This window comes from Rosa chinensis, chromosome 7 (genome assembly GCF_002994745.2).
Source record: "Rosa chinensis cultivar Old Blush chromosome 7, RchiOBHm-V2, whole genome shotgun sequence".
NCBI lineage: Eukaryota > Viridiplantae > Streptophyta > Magnoliopsida > Rosales > Rosaceae > Rosa > Rosa chinensis.
In genome coordinates this window covers 20,166,071-20,189,127 of record NC_037094.1, presented here as the reverse complement: position 1 = coordinate 20,189,127, position 23,057 = coordinate 20,166,071, and the positions used below count along the sequence as shown (strand labels likewise).

The 23,057-nt window shown below is 38.2% G+C and overlaps 1 protein-coding gene and 1 pseudogene across 2 annotated transcripts; both read left to right on the top strand.

Annotated features, from left to right (window-relative positions):
- Positions 1-178: 178 nt before the first annotated feature.
- On the top strand, positions 179-18,432 carry LOC112180485 (annotated as a pseudogene).
- Positions 18,433-18,758: 326 nt separating this feature from the next.
- LOC112180484 (flavin-containing monooxygenase FMO GS-OX-like 4) lies at positions 18,759-22,067 on the top strand. 2 transcript variants are annotated; one of them, XM_024319042.2, is made up of 7 exons: positions 18,787-19,416; positions 19,820-19,890; positions 20,072-20,224; positions 20,342-20,424; positions 20,541-20,676; positions 20,773-20,946; positions 21,700-22,067. In XM_024319042.2, exons 1-7 carry the CDS (start codon positions 18,885-18,887, stop codon positions 21,925-21,927), a joined length of 1,377 nt encoding a protein of 458 aa, XP_024174810.1. In that variant the 5' UTR covers positions 18,787-18,884; the 3' UTR covers positions 21,928-22,067. The 2 variants fall into 2 exon arrangements, with proteins under 2 accessions (XP_024174811.1, XP_024174810.1); XM_024319043.2 differs by lacking the exons at positions 20,541-20,676; positions 21,700-22,067 and having other exon boundaries at positions 18,759-19,416; positions 20,773-20,940.
- Positions 22,068-23,057: the final 990 nt, after the last annotated feature.

The window sequence follows — 23,057 nt, the reverse complement described above, 5'->3', positions numbered from 1 at the left end:
GAGTTTACCCCTAGTTGTCAACTTTTCATTCCTAGTCTGTAAATAAAAACAAGCAACCGTGGTTGACCAAAAGCCACATTGCTAACATTTGCGCCGGCTATGGTAGCTAGCTCTGCTCATTCGGCTACAATGCAACCCTTATCCCACCACGTAGCAGTGATCGGTGTACACTCCAGAAATGGAGTCTAACCCAATTGGTGTCCACCCAAACAGAAACATAGTCTACTCGAGCATGTACCAGTCTCTCAGGATCAACCTCCCCAGAGAGATCATGGGGTTCCGGGACTACCTATTTGCGGCCAAGGAAGAAGATGAAGATAGAGACTCGAGAAGGTTTACGGGTCACAGAGAGGTGTTGAAGTACTTGAATGACTTCGCCGGCGAGTTTGGGATTTGTGAGATGGTGAGGTTTGAGACTGAAGTGGTGTTCGTGGGTTTGATGGAGGGTGGCAAGTGGATGGTGAAGTCTAAGAGCAAGAGAGGTGAGGATTTGGAAGAGATTTATGATGCTGTGGTTGTCTGTAATGGCCATTCTACTGAGCCCCGTGTGGCCCAAATTGAAGGTATGGATTAGGGGTGGGTATTTTAACCCGAAAACCCGGACCGAATCTATCAGGACCTTCAAGTCCGGGCCGGGCTTTGAGGAAAAAAAAAACACAAAAAGCTGAAGCCCGAACCATTTGTGTTTAACCAGGCCGGTCCCGGGCCTTATTATTCAAACGGCTGAAAGCTCGAAGAAAAGCCCAAAGTCATATTAGTGATATTACCCTAAATATGTAGGATACTGCCTTGACTTTAGTCTCAAACTCACAGCCTCCTTCTGAAAATTGACCTCGAGCCTTTCCCAAACCTCTAAACACAACCCCGACCTCAAACTCACCTCCTCTTTCTGGAAATCTACAGCTTAAATCTCTAAAAGGAGGGAATCAACTCCTTATTCTGGAAACCTACCTTAAATCTCCAGTTTCCCTTAGCAGCTCGAAGCCTCGAACCCAGCTGAGGACCTTTCCCGATTTCGAATTCGAAATTTCCAGAAACCCAGCATCTGTAGTCCTCAATCCCTTCTGCCCTTCTTCGATAAGCTCGAACCCACTCGAATTCCTAGCCCTTGAAAACCCGATGAAAACCCATCAATCCCTAGTCTGAAAATTCGATTTTGAACCCAGTAATTCGTAACATCTGTAGCCTTCGGGTTCCCGATTTCCCAATTTCTAGGAACCCAACAATCGATTCGAACCCAGCAATCGTAGTAGCTCGAACCCAGCAATCGATTCGAACCTAGCATTCCTAATTTCGAACCTAGCATTCCCGGTTTCAAACCCAGCAAGGTATCCATTCAGTTAGTTGTAATACAAACTGAGTTTTCAGTCATGGCTTAGAACCAGTAAATGGTTCAGTAACTCAAAACTCCTTTTTTAGTTTATTTTTTCAGTCATGGGGTTATCTGATTTCAATTTTTTGTTTCTAGGTACAAGAATTCAAGAATCGATTTTGATAATGCCCAAAGCAGCAATGGAACCCGAAGCAGCTGCAGTTATTGGGGATGAGTTGGTGGTGGCTTCCTGCCAGTCTGAGGCCGGTGATGATAGTGAGCCAGCAGGTGGTGCAACTGGCACGAAGAGAAAAAGAGAGTCTGGGAGTAGTAGCAACAACCCTTGCAGGTCACAATTCTGGGAGCATTTTGATAAATTTGATGTTCCAATTCAAGCAACTAAAGATGGGGAGGAGGTTGAAGTAGGCCACACAAACAAAGCTCGCTGTAAGTATTGTCAAACAGAGATTGGTGTCTATTCGGGCTATAGTGGTAATAGTACTCTTAGGCGTCATATTGAAAATGTTTGCAAGAAATATCCCGGTAGAGTAGATTTGGAAGATGGGCAGAAAGTGTTGACTAGTGATGGGAACAAAGGTGTAGTTGTGAGACAATGGTGTCCAGATGCTTGTACAGAAGCTTGTGTTGTGATGATAGTTCTCGACGAACTACCATTTAGTTAAGTAGAAAAGGCTGGGTTTCAGTACTTCTGTTCGGTTGCCATCCCTTGATGGGAAATTCCGAGCTGAAGGCTAATTGTACGGAAATTTTTGGAGATGTATGATGCTAAGAAAGAGGAGCTTAGGGGTGAGTTGGCCAAACACAGAGTGTGCTTGACTACCGACACTTGGACTTCGATGCAGAATGTCAATTACATGGTGGTGACAGTTCATTTCATCGATATGGGCTAAAATTTGCACAAGAGTTTGTGTGATTCCCAATCATAAAGGCACCACCATTGGGAAGATTTTAGAAACATGCTTGGTGCACTGGAAGATTGATAAAGTGATGACTGTTTCAGTTGATAATGCTGCTGCCAACAAGCATGCAGTGGAGTATCTTAGGAAGAAGATGATGAATTGGTCAGTTCCCCCTATTTTGGACGGACATTATATGCATGTGAGGTGCTTGGCTCACATTTTAAACCTTATCGTTAGATCCAGCTTGAATATTTTGGACAAGTCGGTTGCAATTATTAGAAACGCAGTGAGGTATGTGAGGTATTCTGCTTCAAGGTTGGATGAGTTTAAGATGTGTGTTGAGAAGGAGAAGTTGGACGTTAACAAAATATGCATTCTTGATGTTCCAACTCAGTGGAAGTCTACATTTCTAATGTTAGATACAGCGATGCAGTTGAGAAAGGGGTTTGATCGGTTAGCTGAAGAGGAAGACAGCAAATACTCGGGTTATTTCGGTGAAGATGAGGATTTGATAAAGGAGGATTTAGAAGTGGTAGAGATTCAAGAGGATGCTAAGTCAAAAACTCGTAGGAAGAGGGTCGGACCACCTACAGATGAAGAATGGGAAAAGGCTGCTGTTTTTATTAGGTTTCTACTAGTTTTTTTATGAGGTTACATTGAGGATCAGCGCAACAACGAAGTCTACTACATCTTCAGCTTTCCATGAATTGTGTCGATAGAGTGTGAGATTAACGTGCTGTTTTTGAAGCCGGAAATGAACTATGAAAGTGAAACAGAAGCTTTAATGGCTCAGATGGCGGTGAGGATGAGAAAAAAGTTTAATAAATACTTTGGCAACGTTGATGATGTCAATCAACTTCTTCTAGTTGCTTTAGTTCTTGATCCTAGGTATAAACTTCGCAATGTCGGCCATGTTATGAGTATTTGGTTAGACAAAAGGAAGAAAAAGTTAAAGATCTGCTTGTTGCTTTGACTGATATCTATGCACAATCATGTACGGTGAGTTCAACTCAAAAACAAAACTGTGTCAAGAGTAAAAAGCCATCTGCTATGAAAGAAAGAAGTGGAAAATGGCCGAGATGATGGATAATTGGGCCAAGGCGCTTGAGGACTCCAACGAAATTGTTGTGGAGAGTGAAGTTGATTGATACATTCTTGATCCATTTGAAAAGCCAAAATAAGGGGTTGACTTCGATATCTTAACTTGGTGGAAGCTCAATGGATCAAAATATCCTAACTTGCAAGCTTTGGCAAGGGATGTGCTAGCTATTCAAGTTTCCATAGTAGCTTCTGAGTCATGCTTTAGCACAGGCAAACGAGTAATCGATCCTCATAGATGTTCCTTAACTCCTAGAAGTGTTGAAGCCCTTATATGCTTGCAAAACTGGCTTAAGAGTGATGAAATAATGGGTCTAAAGTATATTCCAACCATCGAGGAGAAGAACCTGTATGAAGATATTGAGAAAGGTACAACTCTCCCTCTTTTTTGTTCAATATTTGGACTGTTTTCTAGTTCATAACTTTCTGCCAATTAACCTGCAGATTATCAAAATAGAGCCCCAATTCCCGCTGTGGCAACTTTAAAGCCTCCTAAGCATCCTAGGCTCCCAAAGGCTGCAAGGACAGCAACATCTACTTCTAAAGGTGTGCTTGCTAAGTTCATTTTAAACTTTGTTTTGTGCTTGTGTACTTGCTTGGGTGCATTTTCCGGGTACTTGCTTGGGTGCATTTTCCGGTTTATTACAATGCTTGCTGTCCTTTTACTTCTTCTTTTTTTGGCAAATTCTTGAGATCAAATGAAACATTATTGGGCCATTGCAGGAACCACATTGCTTGTTGTGCTTGCTTGCTAATTGCTATGCTTGCTATTTATAACACGTGCTATGGTTTGATAACACTTGATGCATGAGTTTTTACTCCTCTTAAGAAACCTTATCGTCTTACTTTCAATTCATGTAAACAATGTTCAAATTCTAAGCCTAGCCTGCGTTCTTATAACTTCAAAGTAACCTGTGATTGCCATATATAAGCATAGCCATGGACTTTGGATTAGATTGGACTATTAATGCGGCTAATGGGACAAAACCAGTGGTATCAGTTCCAAAATTGAGGCTAGTAATTAATAAGGAGTGGATGAGAGAAAACTAGTTATTCATGCTGTCAAAGTTGGGTTGGCTCTTACAATTATGTCACTTTGTTACTATATGATATGTGATCTGTTATTGAAATTGAACTTTGTGCTAATCTTATCCACCATGTCAAAAGTATATATTTGTACATGATATTTGTGCTGCTAAACCACATAAAAGATCTGAGTTTTCCATGCACGCATCTTTTTCAAACTAGAGTATGGAAGTTGCCTTCATTTTACATACATTTCTATTTTACCATGGAACAGGTTCCAGTATCAATAGCTGATCTTGGTGGTACAGAGATCGACCTGACATTATTGTGATATGTATTGAAATGGAACTTTTAATGTGATCAGCTTGCTAGTTTTTCTGCCAAAAACTTCTTCTGTTGTAAGCTTTTAATGCTATGTGTGTTGTAAACTAATAATGTGATCTGCATAATGTGAAATGGTTGTAGGATGACATGGTTTGCTGGACACCATTTGATGGCAGCAGCTGGAGGCTTGGAAGCAAATTAATGTGGTTTCAAACTGCTAGTTTACTTGGTCCGTAATATTATTTGCCTATTTGGTCTGGAATTTTGTAACTTTGATTTGTTTGAAACTTCAATTCTTCATTTGTTTGTACTTTGTAACTTCATTTGTTTGTACTTTGTTTACCTTCATTTTTCTTCAATTGAAACTTCATTTGTTCGTACTTTGTAACTTTGAAGAGGCTATGAAGTTTGGATGTTATTCTCTTCTTTTAGGCCAGAAAACCCGGCAGGACCGGCCTGGGCCTATTTGGTCAGGTCCTTCACGATCCCTATAACTGAAAATCTTTATTTAAGCCCAGCCCGAAAAAGATGGGCTTGGTCCCGGGCCTAGCTAATTGACACGCGGTCTCGGTCAGTGCCCAGGCCTACTGACTATGGATCAATGTTAGAGCTTTACTATTAATTAGGTTATGAAGATAATAGGATTGGAGTTTATCAAGTTTGTATTGTTAACTTGAAATTGCAATTTCAACAAAGTTTGTAGTTTTGTATTGGCTTATCTACTTCATTCTGCATGGTGTTATTAAACAGTCCTTTCAAGGTTGCAATATGAATTGCTGTATTAACTCCTTAGCCGAGTCTGTGCTTATGATGCATTTGCAAGATATAACAAAAATTAAGTTGGTTGATACATCTTCTCCTTCCCCTTGCTCTTTCTAGGCATCAGCTCATGGAAGGAAAGCAAATTCACAGCCATAATTATCGGACTTCTGAGCCATTTCGAGATCAGGTCTGCCTCGATCAGTTTCTGCATTCAGTAGGAACTTTAGATTGTGCTGTCCAGAGTTTCCAATGTGATCCGGTATGTCTAACTACCTTCGCTTATGGAGATCCTTCTTTGCATAGGTTGTAGTTTTGATTGGGAGCTCTGCTAGCGCTATTGATATTTCTCGGGATATAGCTGGAGTTGTCAAAGAAGTCCATATTGCATCTAGATCCTCTATTGCCTCTGAAACCTCTGAATATAAGCTTGGCTTTCATACCATGTGGCTTAACTGTAAGAATCAAATGTGGACTTGTCACAAATTATCATAATGTATATGATGATTAGCTTGATATCAATCATAGTTTAACATGGATACAAACTGTAAATCAATACTAGTAACTTAATGAAGCAGTGTATCAATTCATTAAGGATAGTAATCCATTGCTTAGTTTACAAGAAAGGCTACAAGACTGTGATACATTAGGATTCTAATTAGGAGACTTGTCCCTTAAGAATTACCTTAATGGAAGGAATCTAAGGGTTAACTATCCTATATAAATAGATGAACTTGGTCCCTGTTACCACCACATTTTGCATATTGTTCTGTCCACTGAGAAGCAAGTTGGTAAGTAACAGAAGACCATCTTCAAGTGATCATCGTTGTGCAACTGCAGAGATGGAATCCATGCCAGTAATTGCTGAAGGTAAGTCTTGATTCTTGTGTGATTGTTGTCGAACTTGTATGCATATGATTGTGAGCATGAATATGGTTTTACAATTGGTATCAGAGCATAGGTTCACAAATATGTTTTAGTTTTGCTTGACATGAAAATCGATTTAAGGGTTTTGCAAAACAACCAAAAAAAAAAAAAAAAAAAGTTCTTGCTTTACGGTTAACAGGCCCTGTTAACAACTCTAGGCTCAGTCACAGCACGCGGACTATCCAAGCCTAAACCTGACCAAAACATGAAGAATGGGTGACCGTTGTAATAGTTTTGATCAACACGAAGGTCTGGGACTAGATTCAGAAACGTGCGAGATGTTTTCATCTCGAGAAGGGATTCAAAACCCCAACTGTTGTGAATCAAGAAGCCGATAGAGTCGATTGCTGCATTTGGTTATCAAATTCAAGATTTCGCTGAGATTTTTTGCAGCAAATTGGGGAAAAAGTAAAATCAGGTTTTTCTGTGAAAATTGATTTCGATTCATAGCATGATTATTAAGTTTTAGATTGTGCTCAAGAACCCTAGTTGCATTCCAGGCGTGCGTTAGGCTAGAGTAGATGGTGACCGGATGAAATTTACAATTTCTTGATTGTTCTGTATTTTCTTGGAATCGAAACAATTTTGGTTGTGCTTGAATATGCATGATGAATTGATTACTTATATGGTATTGCATCTGTGATCGTGTGACAATGTCTGAAGAATTAGAATCTCCCAAAAACTTTACACATTGTGGAAATTGACAGATGCAAGAGCTTAATTTTATTATAAAGACAATATGGTCTGGGTAGAATATAAAGTTAAAGGCTCATAAGTTTTGTGGTTTTCTGTTGGCATAAGTGAACATGGTGCATAAAGCATCCGTCATTGATGTTGGCAGAAAGCATATAGAATAACAAAACTGAACTTGTGTCTTGTATTTTAAGACTATACTTTTGTTTATCTTCCAAAGAAGTGGTCAAGTATGGTCTTAGAATGCAAGACAGTAGTATGCATGCTTAATGAAAATATATTTGGATACTTGGAAAATTTTCTTCTGTCTAAAGATGTGGATATATGAATCTCCTTGGATAACATATTTTGATTAAGCATGGCATATTGATAAAGAACTACAGGATATTAGGCTTCTGCTCAAAAGTGATGCTTAATATTGTTTTATGTATGGATTGACATGAATGCAAGTAAGGATTGATTAAGTTTTCTGTATGATCTTGTATTGCACTGTTCTTGTTTTGGTTGCTTAAGTTCATAAAAGACACAGAAAACTTAAAGTTATTTTCTTTACAAATTGAGAACTCACATGAATTTTGTTTTGCTCCTTAGGTAACTCTTACATGAACTTGAAAAGTGTCTTGATGTTAACTGGAACCAATTATAGACCTTGGCTAGACTCTGTAGAGAATTATATGGGAATGCATGAAAATATAGACTATTGCTTTACTGAGGATAACCTTGCAGAGTTGAATGAAAAGAGCACCAAGAAAGAAACTGATCTTTATAAGAAGTGGCATAGATCCAATAGGATGGCTAAAAATGTTATCCGTACCTCTATGTCCAAGACTGTCAGGGGAAGCATAGAAGAGCCTGAACTAGTATCAAATTTTCTGGAACTCATAGCTGTTAAGTTTAAAGAAAGTGAAAAAGCAGAAACAGCTAGGCTAACTAAGGAGTTTCATGATTTGAAGTACACGGGTTCAGGGGGAGTTAGAGAGCATATTATGAAGATGATCAATATAAATGGCAGACTCAGGGAGCTCATGATGGTGGTTAGGGATGAGCAGGTAGTGCTTTATGCACTGCATTCCATACCTAATAGTTTTAGTTATCTTAGAACCAAATACAATTCTCAAAAGGGAAACTGGACTTTAGATGAACTTATATCCATCTGTGTGGATGAGGAAGCTAGGATCAAGGAAGAAAAGGAACCTACTACGGCCATAAACCTCATTGAGAAGCCTAAAAAGAAAAAGCCCCATAATAAGCTCAAGCCTACCAAAGCCATAACTAAGAGTTCAACAGCTGCAGTGGCCAAGGAAAATAGGCCATTTAATTAGGTTCAAGTGCTACTTTTGCAAAAGAGTAGGACACATGAAAAAGGAATGCACTGGCTATAAGAACTGGTTAGCCAAGAAGGGTAAGATTTTTTCTAATTCAATTTTTTCTCTAGAAATTAATCTTATAAATGTTGAACCACAGTCTTGGTGGATAGATTCAGGCTCACCTATTCATATTACTAATTCTTTGCAGGGATTCATAAGGAGGAGAATCCCAAAAAGTGATGAAGTGAATCTGTGTGTGGACAATGACATGAGAGTGGCAGTCAAGGCTATTGGCACCTTAAAGCTCGATTTAGGATTAAGAAAATTGTTAGTTTTGGACAATATTTTTTATGTACCTTCCATGAGAAGGAATTTGGTTTCAATTTATCTTTTAGTCAAATCTGGTTGTAGACTTGTTATTGACAGTAATGAAATTCTTATTTCTAAAAATTCTGCTGAAATTGGTTCTGGTGTTATTTTGAATGATTATTTACAGTTAAATTGTTCAATGGCTCAACAAGAAATTTTACTTGTTGAAAATAACACAAACAGTACTAGCACTTTAACAGGTGTTAAAAGAACCAAACTAAATGAAAAGCCTGCATTTTTGTGGCATAGAAGACTCGGCCATGTTTCAAAAGAGAGACTGAAAATTTTGGTGAAAAACAAAATCATAAATGAACTTGATTTTTCTAATCTAACAGATTGTGTGGAATGCTTTAAGGGAAAAATAACCAATACAAGAAAGAAGACTATATATAGAAGCCAGAATTTACTAGAACTCATACACACTGATATATGTGGTCCATTTAGGCATCAAACTATCTGTGGGAATGTGTATTTTATCACATTCATTGATGATTTTTCTAGATACAGTTATGTTTATCTACTTTCAGAAAAGACACAAGCATTGAAAGCCTTTCAAATCTTTAAGTCTGAGATAGAAAATCAACTAGAAAAGAAAATCAAGACAGTGAGATGAGATAGAGGTGGTGAGTTATATGGCAAGTACATTGAATCTGGCTAACAAAAGGGTCCATTTTCCTCTTTTTTTTTCAAGACAATGGAATTAAAGCTCAATATACAACACCTTATAATCCACAACAGAATGGTGTTGCAGAGAGAAAGAATAGGACACTTTTGAACATGGTTAGATGCATGATGTGTACACTGGTTTGCCTAAATTTTTGTGGGGTGAGGTTTTAAAAACTGCAAATTATATTTGCAACAGGACACCTAGCAAAGCTATAGAAAAGACTGCCTTTGAACTTTGGTGTGGAAGGAAACCTAGTCTTCATCACTGCCATGTTTGGGGATGTCATGCAGGAGCTAGGATTTATAATCCAAACTTGAATAAACTTGACCCTAAAACTGTTAGTTGCTATTTTATAGGTTATCCAGATAAATCTTAAGGCTAAAAGTTATATTCTGCTCACCATTCACCTAGGATTTTTGAAACTCATCAAGTAAAATTCCTAAGTGAAAAAGTTCACAATACAAATTTTGAGGATTTAACCTCAGATTTTGAGGAAATTGTGTCAGATGAGAATATAAATGTAGCATTGCCTTTAGAACAAGAACCATTAGCAACAGAAAGTGTTACAGAAAATCAAGATGCATAAGATCAAGCACTTGATCAGGAAATGCATCTTGATGATCATCAAGTTGAACCAGAAATTTTACCTGAACCAATCCCTGATGAAGAACCTCAAAATCCTCCAGTAGCTTAACCTAATCCTGAAAATCCTTAGCCTAGAAGATCACAGAGAGCAAGAAAACCAACTTGGGGGGGGGGGGGGAAGAGAGTGACTACATTGTTTATCTGCGAGAAGCAGAAATTGAAATGGACTGTGCAGAGGACAATGATCCAACTACATTTAATCAGGCCAGTGAAAGTAGTGAATCTCATCAATGGCCGCTAGCAATGGAAGCAGAAATTGATTCCGTTAGTCAAAATGTAGGTTGGGAATTAGTTGTACCTGACCCCAAACAGAAAACTATAGGTTTGTAAATGGGTTTTCAAAACCAAAAGAGATGCAAATGGCAATATAGAGAGACATAAAGCAAGATTAGTTGCCAAAGGTTTCACACAGAAGGAGGGCATTGACTTTACTGAGACTTTTTCTCCAGTTTCTACAAAAGACTCGTTTAGGATAATCATGGCTTTAGTTGCTCATTTTGATATGGAGCTGCACCAGATGGATGTTGAAACAACCTTTTTGAATGGTGAACTAGATGACGTGATTTATATGAGGCAGCCAGAAGGTTTTGTACAAGTTAGAAGTGAAAACTTAGTGTGCAAGTTAAGGAAATCAATTTATGGCCTAAAACAAGCTTCTAGACAGTGGTATAAGAAATTTGATTCGGTGATTTCTACTCTTTGATTTACAGAAAACGTTGTTGATGAGTGTGTTTATTTGAAGACAGTTGGGAACAATTTTATTTTCCTAGTTCTCTATGTGGATGATATACTCTTGGCTAGCAGTAACCTAAAATTGCTTAAAGATACCAAGAGCTTTCTGTCAAGGAATTTTGACATGAAAGACTTAGGAGAAGCATCTTTTGTACTAGGTATTGAGATTAAAAGAGATAAGGCACATAGACTACTTGGTTTGTCTCAACAGAATTATGTTACCAAAATTTTAAAGAGATTTGGCATGGAGAAGTGTGCAGCTGGAGTAGTTCCCATGTCCAAAAGAGATAAATTGACCAAGAAGCAAAGTCCCAAAAGTGATATTGAAAAAGAGAATATGGAGTCAAAGCCTTATGCTAGACTTGTAGGAAGTCTTATGTATGCACAAGTCTGCATTAGGCCAGACTTGTCTTTTGCAGTAGGAATTTTATCAAGATTTCAATCCAATCCAGGCCATGAGCATTGGGTAGCTGGGAAGAAAGTGTTGAGGTACCTGCAGAGAACTAAGAGTCACATGCTGGTGTATAGGCAAGTGGAGGATCTGAAACTCATTGGATTTTCAGACTCTGATTTTGCAGGAAATTATCCAGACTCTAAGAAGTCGACTTGTGGATATGTGTTCATGCTTGCAGGAGGTGCTATTGCTTGGAAGACCATGAAACAAACACCTGTTTCAACTTCCACCTTGCAAGCTGAATTTATTGTAGTGTATGAGACTGTGTGTGAAGGACTTTGGATCATGAGTTTTTTGATGCAGACCAAAGTGTTAAGTCACATTGTGGCAGGCACACTTGTGATTTATTGTGATAATGAAGCAGCAGTTTTTTTTTAGCAAGAACAGTAAAAGATCAAATAATTCTAAACACATTGATTTAAAATATTACAGTGTTAGAGAAAGGGTAAAGCATGGTGAGATAGCTGTTTTGAGTATTGACACAAATTCACAGCTAGCAGATCCTTTCACCAAGGCTTTGTCAGTGGCTGCATTCCAGAAGCATACAGCAAGCATTGGAGTTTTAGCTAATCTAGATGCTTAGGTTCAGTAGAGAGTTATTCCAGTTGGAGCAATTTAAATTTCTAAGGTTTCTAAGTTCTTGTATTTCTTTGAGTTGTGGATTTCCAGTTTATTTATCACAACTTGGTTGTAAAGACAGTTTATTATTATCAATAAAATTTGAGGTATTTTTTCAGATTTTGGTTATTGCTGCAGCTTTTGTTGAATGTTCTGAAAAATTGTCAATTTTGTGTTTAAAGTTATACTTGCTATCAGATGACTTAAATCATGTATAGCATGATGTTAAGGTTCAAGCAATAATTTTAAGCCATCAGTGTTCAGTAAATTTGCTTGAGTGTCTAGTTTTAGAAACATAAAGTAGGACCTAATATATGTTTACTTGTTGATACACATTAACATATATTGTATCACTTCTGGTTGGACATATGTGGATTGCAGAAGCATGTGTTAGTGGTTTTGAAACTCTGCATTTTGTTAAAATGTATACTGTTTCTTGCTCTACATAAGTCACTACTACAAAAATTGAATCAGACGACGGCTAAAAACCGTCGTCTGATATGAAGGCAAACCGTTATATATCGAGGCGCCGTCTGATGAAGGTCAATTGTAGGGAACCGTCGTGTGAAGGGCTCGGCAGCATGGCGACAACATGTCGGCGGCATGCCAGCAGCCTGTCGACAGCATTAGTTGTTGCGTGACTATTCTTTAGACGACGGGCGACTTTAGAAACTGTTGTGTGATTGCAATTCAGAAGTCGCTTTATTTTATACCCGTTGTGTGACTTTCATTCAGATGACAGTTTTTCAAAGTATCCATTTTCTATTTTACATTCAGACGACAGTTTTTATTTTTGGGTCATTGTGACTATTGTACACATATGACAGTTTTTTTTGTGGTTATTGTTGTCCTAATAGAATGATTCAATGCATTGTATATGCTGGAACTGAAATAAAAAATGATCAAATTAAGAGTAGCTGATCAATATATAGAAGAAATTGTTATAATCCAAATCATGCAACAAGTAGATTGTGCAAAGTAATCTTTCATCCACAAAAGGAGTACATCTAATACTACTCTCCTAGCAATTCACATCCAGAAATTTACTTAAGGAGTCTAGCTTGGCAAGCTTTGCCGCTCTCATGGCATCATTGGAGTCTAGCTTTGCAAGCTTCCAAGCACTAATACGAATAGGCCTTTTAGGAGCTTTTTGATGTCTTTCTGTAGTTCTAGCTGCATCTGGATCAATAGTCTAGTTTTGCAAGCTTTGCTGCTCACCCGAGACTACCAACACCTACTATATACAAGACAAAGATAAATAATTTAGTTCAGCATTTTAGAGCCTTTGATTTACTAAAGCATTTAAGGGAATCTCCCATTTTGAGATATCACAGAATTACCTAGTCTAGTACTCAGATAGCAAAAGTATCACAAGCCTCTCAAGATGCTAGACCAAATTACTGCACCTATATATATGCGTTGAACCATGAAATAAAGTGAATGGTCAATCACATCTATAGAAACTTGCAATTAGATTAATTAATTATGAATGTAACAGCTTTGTGTGTATAAATGCAGATAATGTGCAAAGTTTCTTGCATTGGAGTAAAAACAAAATTTATCAATTCCTAAACTAGTTCGATTTGCATAGGTTCTTGATTAAAGACAGAATCTAAATTTCATAAAAACTGTCACACCTTTATTAATCCTGAAATACAAGAACCATTATATAATGTGTCTATAATTCAATACCTCATTCAGTTAAAAGCAGAATTACATAGAGATTATACCAAGTTTACAACCTCGATCAAGGGAGGATTTAGGGATGACGTCGTGTTTTTATCACATAGAGATGCAAATGGACCACCAATTTGGCATCTCGAACTAGTGTCAGTAGCAACATATTTTGGAAATCTTGGTCTTCTGTGATTAAACACTGAAGAAAGCTGTAAGCAAAACTTATATTAGCAAAATCCAATACAAAGAGCAAGAGCAAGATTGTTCTTGATTCTACCAGTATCAGAATCGTACTTGTGGATAATAGCATGGGCATTGGACCATAGGAACAAGATTGTGAAGGTAACAACCAGAATGTGGCAGATAAGTGTATGCAAGTGGTCTTGACGCAACTCAAAAAGGACCCAAATGGCAGTAGCTCCTCCAAGAAACCCACCAAAATTTTTCTTGTTCCTCCACAAGAACACGTTAGCTGCTGCAACTTTCAATAAACCAAAGAGAAGTTATTATAAGCAAAATAAATGAAATGCACTAAAAGATGAACAAAAAAGATTGATCTTTTGGATTTCTCAACATCAACAATAACAAGTGGTTTTCGATTCAGAACAAGTGAGAAGCCAAAATGAAATTGAAATTTGATAAAAGAAGAGAGCGAAAGATTACCTCATCATGGTGAATCGGAACTGGAATTGGGCTGAAACCAAAAAAAAAAATATTCAAGATTTCTATTAGCTAGTAACATTAATATTACTGTGACCATAATGGTGAGACCCATATTGATATGCCGCTGCCAATAGTCCTAACATGATATAATCCCGAAGAAACTAATACATAGTACAAATTGGAAGAGGAATGAAGGGCACTAACATGAAACATAAACAAACATATGAAAAAAGCATTAGACCAAATAAGAAAGCATTACCAGTATGGTCTATGTGCAAAATTAGTGACAATCTAATTTCAATGCTTCTTTGAATGGTCAAAGCATCCCAGGCTGCGTACCGTTGGTTAACTAATATTCTTATCCAAGATATGAAACTTTTTGTCCATATAATATGCCTGATAAGAACTCATGATTACATTAATATGCACATGCCTAGTAAAGTGGTAAACTGCAGGTAATCTATACAGGATGAGGCGATAAGCTACCTCATTTTTCTTTCCCTGGTTTATCTTCCACTTACAACCTAGGCAGCTCCAGAGAAATCATTTTAGAAAACACAATTTATAGACACTACAAACACAGAGCAGGCAGCCAAACTTTACGGATAGAAAATTGGTCCTACGGTAAATTACATGTGATGTTTGCACTGAATGACGACATTCTTAAAATCAACTGAAACTTTTCAGGTCATCATCATTAAGTGACCCATGGAACTAGAATATGTTTCCTAAATATATCAAGTACACATCGCTTTGCAAAACAATAGTAACCATATTAAATTATATGTGCACAAGTGTGTTTGTGTACATTTGTATAAATGAGAAACATTTGATTTGATTCCCATCTAGCTTTTTCACTACATGGCAAATTACTTCTTAAAAGGGCATCCTATAATGCCTAAATCAAAATTTTGGGGTTTGACTACGTTTAAACTACATGGAAATACCAAATCAAGCATCAAAACCAAAAAACTCAACTAAGATGCCCAATAATACAACAGAATAATTCTCTACCAAACTTCCACAAAGCAAGCATTCGTACCATCTAATGCAAAAGAACAAACAAATTGGCAGTACTAAATGATGCTACAAGATCAAACAGCTAAAGTTACTATGCATTAAACTGAGATAGGAATAGAATAACTATTCTACATAATTTCCAATACTAAATGTTGCTACAAAGATTAAGCTACAATCATCCAAAAGGGCTACAATCACATAAAAAGTGGTGTGAAAGCGAGTTAAACACAAACTTACAAACTAGCATATATATCTTCATTAAGACCAACCCCCCATCTGCTGCTATGAACAAGAAGCTCACTCATCCTCAAAGACACCACCATAAGAACTCCCCAAAACTTTGAAATTCTGCAATGAGAAGAAAGTTAGCAATTAGAGAGAAGAACACCATTGCCGAAAGATCTGAAGAACCCTAGAGGTTTACCCATTAGGTTTTCTACAGCCTCTGAACCAAGAAAACCCCAAACCAATCAGTTCGCACAACAAAAAACACAATTCAATTCCTTGAATTTCAGGTTTCAAAAACGAAACAAGAAGGTGACGACGAAGAACATGCATCGAAAATTGCAAGACAGAGGGGGGGGGGGTTGTTACCATTGAGATTGTTAGATTTGATTTTGGTCTGAGCGCAATTGGAGTAGAGCCCGGAGTTGTTGGGGTCGACGACGATGGCCTAGGTGTATAGGTCAACGGCGAGCTCAAAGTGATCGTTGATGAAGGCCTTCGCTAACCCATTAGGTTTTGGTTGGGGTTTGTCGAGAAGAGAGACAGAGAGAGCTTTTGTTGGGGTTTGTAGAAAAGGAGATGGGGTTTGACGAGAAAGGGTATGCCCAGGAGAGAGAGAGAGGTCGGGGTTTCTTAAGAAGAGAGAGTGTCCGGGTTGCCAGTGAGTGCCAAGTGTGAGGCAAGTTGATAGAGGATTTTGATTTTGGGTCTGTTGAGAGTGAGGCGAGTTGAGAGTGAGATGCTGTCGAGAGAGGGTTTTGGTTTTGGGTATGTTTTGTTATTTTTGTTAGTTTTTTCCTAAGTGGTGGGGTTTCAAGCCCAGTCCTATCAATTTGGACAAGGACTCACACAACAGATTTGTGTAAGAATGTGGTTTGAATGTAGCCATTTAAATTTAGGGTTTGTCTCCTATTAAATTGACTTCCCTCCTTGGGGGGTTGGAGAAAAATGGTGGTGGGAAATCTCGCTCCCTCCATTCTGTCAAATATATTAATCAGATCACAGTTTTATTGTTTCTCGTCGTATGATTAATACATGTTGGGGGAAATTTTGAGGTTTGCTATGGGGTTTGGCACCACAGACTTGGTGGGAAACTTGCCGCTCAAATTTTTTAGGGTCACACAACGGTTCTGTCCTTAAACGTCTTCTGAACTAACTCATGATTCCACATCAGACGACAGATTTTATAAAAACGACGTCCAAAAAAATAAAAATCAATCAGACGGCAGAAAACTATGATGCGTCGTCTGATTCAATTTTTGTAGTAGTGAGTAACTGTGATCTGACCATGTTGAAATGGATTTTTTGATTAAAGTTTGTTATCTGGCGCGCACTTTGGTAAGTTAAATTAGTTTTGATATTATCTGGTACAAATCATCAAGTATAATATGTGTCAATCCAAGGGGCAGATTGTAAGAATCAAATGTGGACTTGTCACAAATTATCATAATGTTTATGATGATTAGCTTGATATCAATCCTAGTTTAACATGGATACAAACTGTAAATCAATACTAGTAACTTAATAAAGCAGTGCATCAATCATTAAGGATAGTAATCCATTGCTTAGTTTACGAGAAAGGCTACAAGACAGTGATACATTAGGATTTTAATTAGGAGACTTGTCCCTTAAGAATTACCTTAATGGAAGGAATCTAAGGGTTAACTATCCTATATAAATAGATGAACTTGGTCCCTGTTACCACCACATTTTGCATATTTTTCTGTCCATTGAGAAGCAAGTTGGTAAGTAACAGAAGGTCATCTTCAAGTGATCATTGTTGTGCAGCTGCAGAGATGGAATCCATGCTAGTAATTGCTGAAGGTAAGTCTTGATTCTTGCGTGACTGTTGTCGAGCTTGTATGCATATGATTGTGAGCATGAATATGATTTTACATTAACGCTATGGTAAGATAACACCAATAGCAAGGATCGATTTTGGTGCCTATGATGAGAACTTTTGAACTAATGATATAATCTAAATCGATGTAGATAAATAGTGGATACGATAACATGCGGCTTCACTCTATGGTAAGATAACTCGCCCATAGTAAGGATTTTGGCGATTGTGATCAGATGTTATGAACTTAGGATATAATTATCTAAACCGATGCAGATTAAAAGTGTCCATGAAGATGGTAGTGTTGTTTTCGCAGATGGAAGTGTTGTGGTCGCCGACACCATTCTTCACTGCACAGGGTAATACTTGCTTTGTAATCCTCTGCACTCACAATTGCAACTAAAATGAGAGCAAATGATAATATAATTCCTTTTCCTTTCAAGATACAAGTATCATTTCCCTTTTCTTGAGACCAATGGAATTGTAACTGTGGATGGGGATGACAACCGTTGGGCCGCTGTTCAAGCATGTCTTCCCACCTGCCTTTGCACCTTCGCTTTCTTTTGTTGGGCTACCATGGAAGGTGTGTTTCTCTTCTTCGAATTGTATATATGCCACATTTTGGTTTCATTCGTTTTGATAAGGGTTAATGCAATAATACCTTAACCTCATGGCCATTGTAAGAGACCGTTCCTTTCCCCAATTTTGAACTTCAAAGCAAGTGGATAGCAGGAGTTTTGTCGAATCGAATTGCGCTCCCATCCAAAGGGAAGATGATGGAGGATGTCAAAGCTTTCTACTCTTCACTTGAAGCTTCTGGCAAACCTAAACGACACACTCATGACATTTCTGATTCTCGGGTAAGTTCGGCTTCTTTCTTCCTTGTCAATGTTTTAGTCTCATTGATATTTCTCTTTACTTAGCATGAAATTGAGAGTAAATATTTGAAGTGTTGTTTTTGCAGGGTGATTATGCTGATTGGCTTGCAGCGCAGTGTAGGTGTCCAGTCTTCGAAGAATGGAGAAAACAAATGATGCTAACAATAGCAAAGAATTATTTAGTCCGGCCGAAAACATATCAGGATGAGTGGGATGATAACCATTTAGTACTACAAGCTTATAAGGACTTCAAGAAATTCACCACACATGGAGTTTAACTTATTAGCAGTGATGTCAAATGATGTATTTGGCAGATGTCTTTGAAATATGAAATGATCACTTCATCTCTGTATGAATTTTCTTACAAATGTTTACATCTTCTGATCTTCATGTATTGCGGTCCTCTTGGGATCAGTTAATGAAGCTTCCCCCAAAAGGGTACGGTCCTAATTCAATGAGTATCTTAGGGTGGGTGTATTTTTTTTTTTTTTTTTTTCTTTTCTAATTTTAGCTTTCACAATTTAGCATTATTTTTCGATGGAAAACCTCCCCGAATCCTAAAATATCGCAATGAAACTGATTTTAATCATTTTATTCGAAATTTCGAATAGGAGCAAAAATGAAATATTTCTTAAAGAAAAGGCATATTTTGGCCGGTCAACTGTTTGGCAAAGTATGGTTGTCAATTGACCAAAATAAAACGGCGTCTGCTCTCTCTGCTCATCCGACAATGCAACCCCTATCCCGCCACGTAGCAGTGATCGGCGCCGGCGCCGCAGGCCTGGTCGCCGCACGTGAGCTCCGGCGGGAAGGTCACACTGTCGTCGTCTTCGAGCGAGGAGACCAAATCGGTGGCACGTGGGTGTACACTCCAGAAGTGGAGTCCGACCCAATTGGTCTCCACCCAAACAGAAACATAGTCCACTCGAGCATGTACCAGTCTCTCAGGACCAACCTCCCCAGAGAGATCATGGGCTTCCGGGACTACCCATTTGCGGCCAAGGAACAGGATGAAGATGGAGACCCGAGAAGGTTTCCGGGTCATAGAGAAGTGTTGAAGTACTTGAATGGTTTTGCTAAGGACTTTGGGATTTGTGAGATTGTGAGGTTTGAGAGTGAGGTGGTGTTTGTGGGTTTGGTGGAGGGTGGAAAATGGAAGGTGAAGTCCAAGAGGAAGAGAGGTGACGATATGGAGGAGGTTTATGATGCTGTGGTTGTCTGTAATGGTCATTTTACTGAGCCTCGTGTGGCCCAGATTCCAGGTACGGATCGATCAATGTCATTAATGCAGAATTTTACTATTTGGTGGGTCAGGAAAATAGGATTTCGGGACTGTTAAACTGTGTTGTTAGTTTGGATTTACATGTTAAATTTTTAGACTTTGTAATGGTTTTGGGACAGTTTGAATTGCACTCGGTTTGGCGTTCCTTGGGGAATTTGAGCTTCATAGTCTGCACCTGCATATAAAGTTTTACTCTTTATAATGGTTTAGCTAATTACTTCATTCTGCATTGTGTCATTATGAAATTGTGTCCATTGAGGGAAAAGTATCAACCAAGGAGCTTTTAACTCCTTAGAGCTGAGTCTGTGCTCATGTAAATGCATTTGCAAGATGTAGCAAAAATAGGTTGGTTGTTACACATTCCCCTGCCCCTTGTTCTTCAGGCATCAGCTCATGGAAAGGAAAGCAAGTTCACAGCCACAATTATCGGACTCCTGAGCCATTTCGAGATCAGGTCTGCCTCAATTTTGTATTCTATAGAAACTTTTACATTCTGTTGTCCTGAGTACAGTGAGTTCCCTAGATGTGAAACAAAGCAACTTCTAATGAAGCAGGCCAGGGATTGTTTTAATTCATGGGTCCTTGTCCTCTTAAGGAGTGGTTACCCTCTCTTACAGAGTTCCTTCTTTGCATAGGTTGTAATTTTGATAGGCAGCTCAGCTAGTGCTATTGATATTTCTCGGGACATAGCTGGAGTTGCCAAAGAAGTCCACATTGCATCTAGATCTGTTGCCACTGAAACCATGGAAAAGAAACCTGGCTATGATAACATGTGGCTTCATTCTATGGTAAAAGAGCTCACCCATGGTCAGAATTCGGTGGCTATGTTCATCAAGGAATTTTATCTGACCTTGATGCTCGAGATAGGTAGATCCAGTGTTCTGATATAATTTAAACCTGTGCAGATCAAAAGTGTCCATGAAGATGGTAGTGTGGTTTTCCCAGATGGGAGTGTTGTACTTGCTGACATCATTCTTCATTGCACAGGGTATAATTTCTTTGTCTTTTTTAGGACTTGCTGCAATTAGGCAATGTTCCGCATGAATATGAAGTAATGAAATGTTCAACAAAAATGAATTATGCAATGCTACTTATCTCTTTTAGGTACAAATATCATTTCCCTTTTCTTGAAACCAATGGCATTGTAACTGTGGATGACAACCGTGTTGGGCCACTGTATAAACATATCTTTCCTCCAGCATTGGCTCCCTCACTTTCCTTTGTTGGGATACCTTTTAAGGTGTTCTGTACTTCAAATTTTATCTGTTATTTTTCTTTAATCTTTTGGTCCTTCTTTTGATGGTGAAAGTTAAATCATTAAACATCATGGTGCCAGGTCGTTCCTTTTGCCATGTATGAATTTCAAAGTAAGTGGATAGCAGGTATTTTGTCGAATCGAATTGCACTTCCATCCAAAGAGGAGATGATGGAGGATGTCCAAATTTTCTGCTCGTTGCAGGAAGCTTCTGGTATACCTAAACGATTCACCCATATGATAGGTGATTACCAGGTAATTTCAGTCTCTTTAGTTGGCTATGTCCTGTTAGTTAGTCTTGAAACATATGACCTTAGTAGAAATTCATTTATCATCAATAAATGAGATTTTAAAGCGCTTATGACATCCGCTTAAATGAAATCTTGTTTCCGACTGCTAATTTTATGATTCTGAAGGTGGAATGCTCATAAAATTACTGCATTGGCACAGTAAAGTTATGCAAATAAAATAAGGATCCATAAAATAATTTTGAACTCATCATTTATTAATAAGTAAATATCAAGTTTTATGCCGTCAAAAACCAATTAATTGTGGTTATAGGCCTTCAGCAAAAGCAGTTTCATATCTCTCTATCTTTCGAGCCTTTAAATTGATTGCACTTTCTAATTTTGCATTTTTTATTCACTGGGAAGGTAAATGACAAACTAATGGGAAAAACTATATAAATCTTTCTTGCTGCTTAGTTCCTTAATTTTATGATTTATGATTCTTAACCAAGCATAAACTTCAAGATGTTCATTACCACTTAGTTCCCAAGTCATCAATCTTCCTTTCGTTCCGCATGTTTTCAATCTTTCAGAACAGGTTTTCTTTATACACATCTGCTTTATGTGTAATTTAAATCAGCGATAACTTCTTCAGCTAAAGCTACTAGTCTTTTCGGACACTATTCAGTTTCTTGTTCCCCTTAATTCTATTAGTAACTGCATATAGTTCTATCTGTTATACACGATGAACAGGATAAGTAATTGAGTTTTGTTTCTGCAGTTTGAATATGATGATTGGCTTGCATCTCACTGTGGGTGTCCAGTCTCTGAGGAATGGAGACAGCAAATGTGGTTGGCCACTTTTAAGAATGCTCGTCTCCGAGGACCATTGTACCAGGAAGAGTGGGATGATCACCATTTAATATTGCAAGCTCAGGAGGACTTCAGGAAATACACCTTCAATGGAGTTAGAATGATAACTGATACAAGTGACAGACTGCCCAGATAATTGTGAAAGTGAAAATGTGAAATGAAGCAACTTCCTCATTTCTTTTGACATTTGGTAGTCTTGATTTGCTTCTGTACCTTAAGTTAGAAACGAGTTTCCCTGCAAAAATGGTTTGGGTTCAAATCACAAATCTTGTGTTATATAGAGCTTTTACTTAAAGTGAGGGGGATGGTACATAAGACTAGACCATCCATTAAACAACCAGTGCTCACTTATTAAAGCAAGTCTATTAACTACAATAAATCTAGGACATAAGAATAGAAATAGTTCAAACTAAACTACCTTTTTTTTTTCCTTACCCTTCCAATTAGGGCTAGGAAGTTTATCCGAGTACAACACACTCAAGACTTCTTCTGCAGGTACCTTCTTTAATTTGGACGGTTTTTGTTCTTGGATCCCAGTGGTCTTCCACGCTTCTTCTTGGCAGTAATCTGCTTAGCTTTCATTTCTTCATTGGACGTACATAGTGGCAAGTACGCCACTAGGTGTCTCAATGAGACCCAAAGATTTAGCTGTAAATTTAGAAGCGAATTCTGGCACGTTTACCATTTTTTTGTAACAGTATCCATGACCTTACCTCTCTGCATGCTCTTCAAAGAAAAATTTCAGCTTTTTTGGGGGGATGAAAATAGGGACGTGGGTCTGCCTCGTTTCACAACTTGTTGCGGCTCCTCAACTGGCACCAACTCCAGTGCTTGATCACTGTTCTCCTCAGCTTCCTGCCTTTCCGGCCTTAAGTCCCCATGCTTAATGACAATAGGTCTGAGACCTTTGGGAGTATCATTGTTCCCAAACAGATTCCTTGCCACTCAAGGTAGAACTAGAGTTTGAACCACATGAAATCTAAATGCACCATTAGTAAAAACTAAAAAGTGGCTTCTTGAAGGCAGTAAATTAAAGGACCAGCCAACTGTAGTCGGTGTGGCGCAGGTGCATCTAGTTTCTTGCTTAGTGATGATGCTGCTATGGGGCAGACGCCTTTCTCATGCAAAATTAGGTTGCAATTGCGACATTTTCCAATCAGGTTTTCAAAAAAGAACGAAATTTTCATCCACTCAATGGGTAAAAGCCAGGTCCAGCCCTCATAAAAAGCCTGCAAAAACCGCTTCGGTGGGTAGAAGGCCGGACTT